Source organism: Limulus polyphemus, unplaced genomic scaffold (assembly GCF_000517525.1).
Source record: "Limulus polyphemus unplaced genomic scaffold, Limulus_polyphemus-2.1.2 Scaffold940, whole genome shotgun sequence".
In the NCBI taxonomy this organism is placed as follows: domain Eukaryota; kingdom Metazoa; phylum Arthropoda; class Merostomata; order Xiphosura; family Limulidae; genus Limulus; species Limulus polyphemus.
In genome coordinates this window covers 324,129-329,852 of record NW_013666550.1, presented here as the reverse complement: position 1 = coordinate 329,852, position 5,724 = coordinate 324,129, and the positions used below count along the sequence as shown (strand labels likewise).

General features: G+C 30.7%; 1 protein-coding gene across 1 annotated transcript in view; it reads left to right on the top strand.

Moving 5' to 3' along the window:
• LOC111086231 overlaps nucleotides 1-5,225 on the top strand; it is an 11,239-nt gene extending 6,014 nt beyond the window's left edge. Inside the window, exon 2 of the mRNA XM_022388250.1 lies at nucleotides 4,467-5,225. Within this exon, the coding sequence (XP_022243958.1) occupies nucleotides 4,467-5,099 (633 nt within the window). The 3' untranslated portion in view covers nucleotides 5,100-5,225. The remainder of the gene's footprint in view (nucleotides 1-4,466) is intronic.
• The last annotated feature ends 499 nt before the right edge of the window (nucleotides 5,226-5,724 follow it).

Sequence of the window (5,724 nt, the reverse complement as noted above, 5' to 3'; positions counted from 1 at the left end):
TATAGGAAACACACAAGGTTGAGCACAGTCTTATAGAACAAATTGAAATATTATAGGATACAAAATAGGTTTAAAGACAGTCCTATAGGACAAAATGAAATCTTATAGCATACACACAAAGTTAAGCTCAGTCTTATAGGAAACAAAGGAGGTTTAAACTCAATCTTATAGGACAAACAGAAAAATCCTACAAAGATACAAAGGACGGATTCACAAGACTTAAAACACTTTTAATAAAAAATTACCATTAGATATATCCTGCAAATGTAAGATTTTCAAATTATTGTTTCCATAAATATGATATATAAGTGTATTTTTGTTGGGCTAAGTGAGTTTTGTAAGCCATTGGATCACCAGTTTCTATATGAGAGAAAATAACGTATACATAACCAGTGCTCTATAGAAATCTCCTAAAATTTTGTATTAATTCCAAACATTCTTGGACAGCATTTTAAGTAGGTCATTATAATCTTTAGGAATAGTTATCACTCATTGTTTAATACATAAATCATGTAAAGTGATAGTTGATAAGAATTTAATAATATAGAATTAACCAGTATGAGTTTTACTAAGCAATTAAATTTTTTCTAAATTAATTTTAATGAAAGAAACATACATAAATGTCAAAGAAACATTTTATATTCAAAAATAATAGCACACGTGATAATACACAGTTAAATACATTATATCAAATAATTTCATTTTTAAATACAAATACAAACAGAAAAACTTTGATCATATACATTACATTAACCATACTAGTTAAGCATTAAAATCAGTATGTGTTTTTAGTTAGCTTAATACATAATTGTTTTGGTAACTATATGTATAACCAAAGAAAAACATAAAAAATTCAATGCAGGCTTTTTTATTTAATCTTTCTGTTTTATGTTTGATGTTATGCATACATAAAGTTTGTTATCAATTTTCATTTTGACACATTTTTTTTTAATATATTTTACAAATAATGCATCAACTTGTTGAACTTCTTCTTTCCATTAAAAGATTTGTGGAGATATTTAAAGGTGCTATATTAATAAAATATTTAACTTTTATTACTGGTTTTACTAGAACAATAGCAATGTTTTTATGACCTCCACACATTTCATTTTCACAATTAACTACTATAGCAGCAACAATGTCCTCAATTTTGCCATTTTAAAACTCTACTATAGAGTTTGATTATTTTGTACTACTTTTAGAGCTCTGTGTATGGTATAAATCATGCTTAAAAATAAATCTGTCATCAAACATACCTTTTTCCCTCAAATTACATGTTTTACCAAGCAATCTACAAATTGAAATGTGTTGAGTAACTGAAATTTTACGATCTTCTGGAAGACCAAGAGTGATAAATTCACTACCAAGTTTTCTAGAATGTAACAACTGAATCCCCATAGAGCCTAGTAATTTGCTAAATAAACACCTCACATGTTCATTCTGTGTTTGCAAGATTCTTGTTTGTTTCTGAATTTCTTGGAGAATACAGTAAGTCTCATAGATCTGCTTAGAGATTAATTGTGTTTCTTTAAAAAAAACAATTGAACTCTGTTATAATCTTCATATATAAAAGCAGAGGTTGACTAGCATTAGTTTTACTAAGCAATTCAATTTTTCTAAATTAATTTTAATGAAAGAAGAATACAAAAATGCAGAAAACTTTTCTTGAAATGTGCAACAAAAAATGAATGTTGATTGTCTGTTTGTTTTGAATTTCGCACAAAGCTACACAAGGGCTATCTGTGCTAGCCGTCCATAATTTAGCAGTGTAAGACTAGAGGGAAGGCAGCTAGTCATCATCACTCACCGCCAACTCTTGGGCTACTCTTTTACCAATGAATAGTCGGATTGACTGTCACATTATAATGCCCACACAGCTGAAAGGGCGAGTATGTTTGGTGTAACGAATATTCGAACCCGTGACACTCAGACTGAGAGTCGAGCGCCCTAACCACCTGGCCATGCCGGGCCTTGTTAATAGTAATATGACACTGTCCATACAGAATTTCAGTTTCTTTCACAAGTCTCCTTACAAGTTCCACCTTTTCAACAGTTGATTTGGCAACTAAATCTTTAAGAAGTTTGTAAATTTAATACACAAAAAGTGCCCAGTGTCTTAACTAACTCACAGGTAATATATTGGAAAGGGTAAGGAGTGAATAATATTGTAAAATGATCACCATTCAGATGCTTTCCAGTATTTCCTATCAAGAAGATACCTTGGAGTTCTTGTGATTTCTTCTGGTGGTGTAATTTGTTTAAGATATCTATCAAGTTCAGTGAAGTGACTTTCAATATACCATGGAGCCTTGTGATGTTTTCAATCTAGCCATAAAAACAAACATTCTAACAACACTTAGTAGCACACAATGCATGTATTCATGTATCCAAGATCTAATGATGTTGAAAAGAGGTAAAAATAGCAAAGGAGAGGGTCCCTTGACATCACTGATAGGATGTTAAACTTCTACTGCTTGGATAGCAGAAAGCACATCCATACAATTCATTAAACATATTTGTATTTCTAAGCTGTGGTCTTGCAACTGAATCAGTTGAGCAGACATGAATATGCACTTTTACTCTTTCTCTTCTTGGGAACCAAGAATAATACCTGTATCGTGGAGTTCTTTTAAATCATCCACAAATGTCTTCAAGTAAACCTCAATGCTCAAAACAACTAAAATATTTATAAAACAAATGTTTAGATAGTTTTGGAAATTCTCCTCTCAAACATGATAATAGTGACAGCATATCTTGCAATGCATCATCTGAAAGCTTATGTTTGATAACATATGACAGAATTAATAGTACACTTTCTTTCAGGGAGGAATGTTTCATCCTTACTTGTAGCCTGTGAAAAATAAAAGAAAAAAACATCAAAATAAATTAAGAAATATTTTCCATAACAAAAGTTATTCTTACTCTTTGTTGTTTCATCATTGAACATAAAAATATAAACAAGAAATTATGTAGTAGATAAAAAATTAAAATATTTTAAGAGATTAATTATCTTGAAATGTTCCAATATAATTATTTTTATTTAAATTCTGAGTTTTCAACTTACACACATACATAACCTACAAAAATACATTATACTTTTGTTTAGAAATATTTAGCACAGTTTCCACAGATGTTTTCCCAATTTTAACTTTCAATACTGGAAAAATAAAATAGCAAAATAACTCACTGTACATATAATTACTACAAGAGTAACAAGCTTAATATTTTTAATAAACAATGTCTTTTAAATGAATACTCACTTTCTCCTTAGCACCACCTTGGTCATTCTGCCTCCTCTGAATTGTTGGTTGGTGTTCTTCATTGAACATCTGGTTTCTCTCATCCACTTCACTGCCTGTCTTCATATAAATGTAAAATTAAAAGAAAACTTCATAGGTCTTTCAGGACAACAGTGCACATGTATACATTTAAATTATATACTACATGATAAGGAATAAACTTAAATACTTAGAAAAATTTTATATATTAATTATTGTCATTAAAACCAGAAGGCAATATATAACAAATTTGCTATATGATCCTACTGAATCCTTTAGGATGTTTTATAGGACTCGTGTAGGATATTTTTGTAAAGGTGATATTTTCATACCTATTTAGTTTTGTTATTGTATGTGTGTACTACTGACATTTTAATGCTTGTTGATTTTTGTGATTCTTTATGTAATACTGAGATTTTAATATTTATTGGGTTTTGTAATTGTGCATGTACTGGTGAGATTATAATATCTATTTTTATAACTGGGTGTATAAAACTACTGAATACTTTAGTTCTTCCTTGTTTCATTATTAATACTGTCTTTGCTCCATCTAACTAAGCTCACCAACTGCTGTGGGACTCTCTTCTTCCTGGGATACTAATAAGTGATGTCTCATGGCACCCTATCATATGTTTTTTCCAAATCTACAAAGCACCAATACCACTTCCCTCTAAAATATTTTCCTGCCATTCCCATTCAATGCACTCCTATTTCAAAGCTATTATCATTTTCATTACCATTTCAGATGGATCACTCAATTTCTCAAGCTTCATTTTGTCAATAACTCTCTTTACCTCCAACCCTCTGAATACTTCCACTGGACCTTCAATGACTGCCACTTCTTCCGAAACCCTTCTATCATTTTTAACATTCATCATTTCTTCATAATACTTTTCCTATCTCTTCTTAATGTCCTTTTCATCAACGTGAATACAATCCTGTTGATTCTTTATTAAATTTATGATGGTTTGTTTCATACTAAAATATCTTTAAGTCACTACCAAGGTATTACCATATAATTTCACTGTATTACTTTATCAGACTATTCGTATTTTTAAAAAGTCGTGGTATTACTTTACCAGTATGTTTTTCTTCAACTAATTTTATTGCTACTTTACCAGATCATTGTTATACAAGTAGTTATCCTGTTTTACTTCAGCAGATCTTTGTTCTACAATTGTTTTTCAGCAAATTTTCAAAACAATGAAACCAGGATCACTTCTATTATTCATTGAAAATGCTGGTGGAAGAAGTTACCAGGTAATGGACCAAGAAGCTTCAAAGTATGGGTTGCTTCAGGTAATAGAACCAATTCTACACTACCAATACAAAAGTAGTAATTTATACTTAACAAGTTTTTTTCTTCTTTTGAAGAAGCATATGAACATGAATCCTCTGAAAACGACAAAGCTTTCCATTGCTGTTTGGCAAAAAAAACCTCTTAATTACAGCCTTCAGGACATGCAAATCGATATAAGGCACTATCAGTTAGCAAATTTGCAATTATCTTTCTTAGGTAACATAATGACCTTTGAGGATACAGAGGAAGAAATAAGTAAAAGGAAAACCAGAAAATGTTCTAGTATGATACCAAACTATGAATATGAATATGGCAGAAACTTCCAGCCAAGCAGGCCACAAACTGCAAGTCTCGCACCAGCCCAGTCAACAAGTATTCCAACTGCCCACTATTCACATTCTGTGAATACCATATCCTCTTTACCAAGGAGACCACAAACAGCAAATCTTGCACCAACCCAGTCAACAAATATTCGAACTACCCACCATTCAAGATTACTGAGTTATTGCACAATTATTTGATTTACTTTATGAAATATGTTTCTCATATTAATTCTTAAAATAATCAAATAATTGTTTGTTTTTCAAGCACTACAAATAATTGAGCTGTAAAATTAGCATTAACATAACTGATTTTATTTTATATCTTTTTCTCCTTCAGTTGGATTAATATCTTCCAATGCTAAAAATATTTATTGAATTTGCTTAATTTACACCATTCTTCAAATGAAGTACGTGACGTGTAATGAAAATGTGAAATTACTAACTTTTAAACAAAAGTTCAATATTGATGCTTAATTTTGATTAAATTGCTTATATTTACATTTGTATTTTTTTTTCTTTCTGTTTCTTTTTAAAGATCTTGCGCAGGAAAAAAGCCTATTGTTCACAAAACCTTTTACTGAAGAATACCTTTTCCACGGGTTATTCTTAACTCTTTCCCAAAAATTACAGTTATACAGAAGGTGAGATCGGTATACGATTTTTGAGCTTCAACACGTTTTTACAGTCCATGTCACCAAGTCTGGTCATGTCGTACCTGACAACCGTGAATCTTGACAATATTCCTACAGTGTAGTTTCCATTTCAAAAGATTCCATCATAAGACTGTTATGTCTGAAGCAAACCATCCCTCCAGATAGGCTTT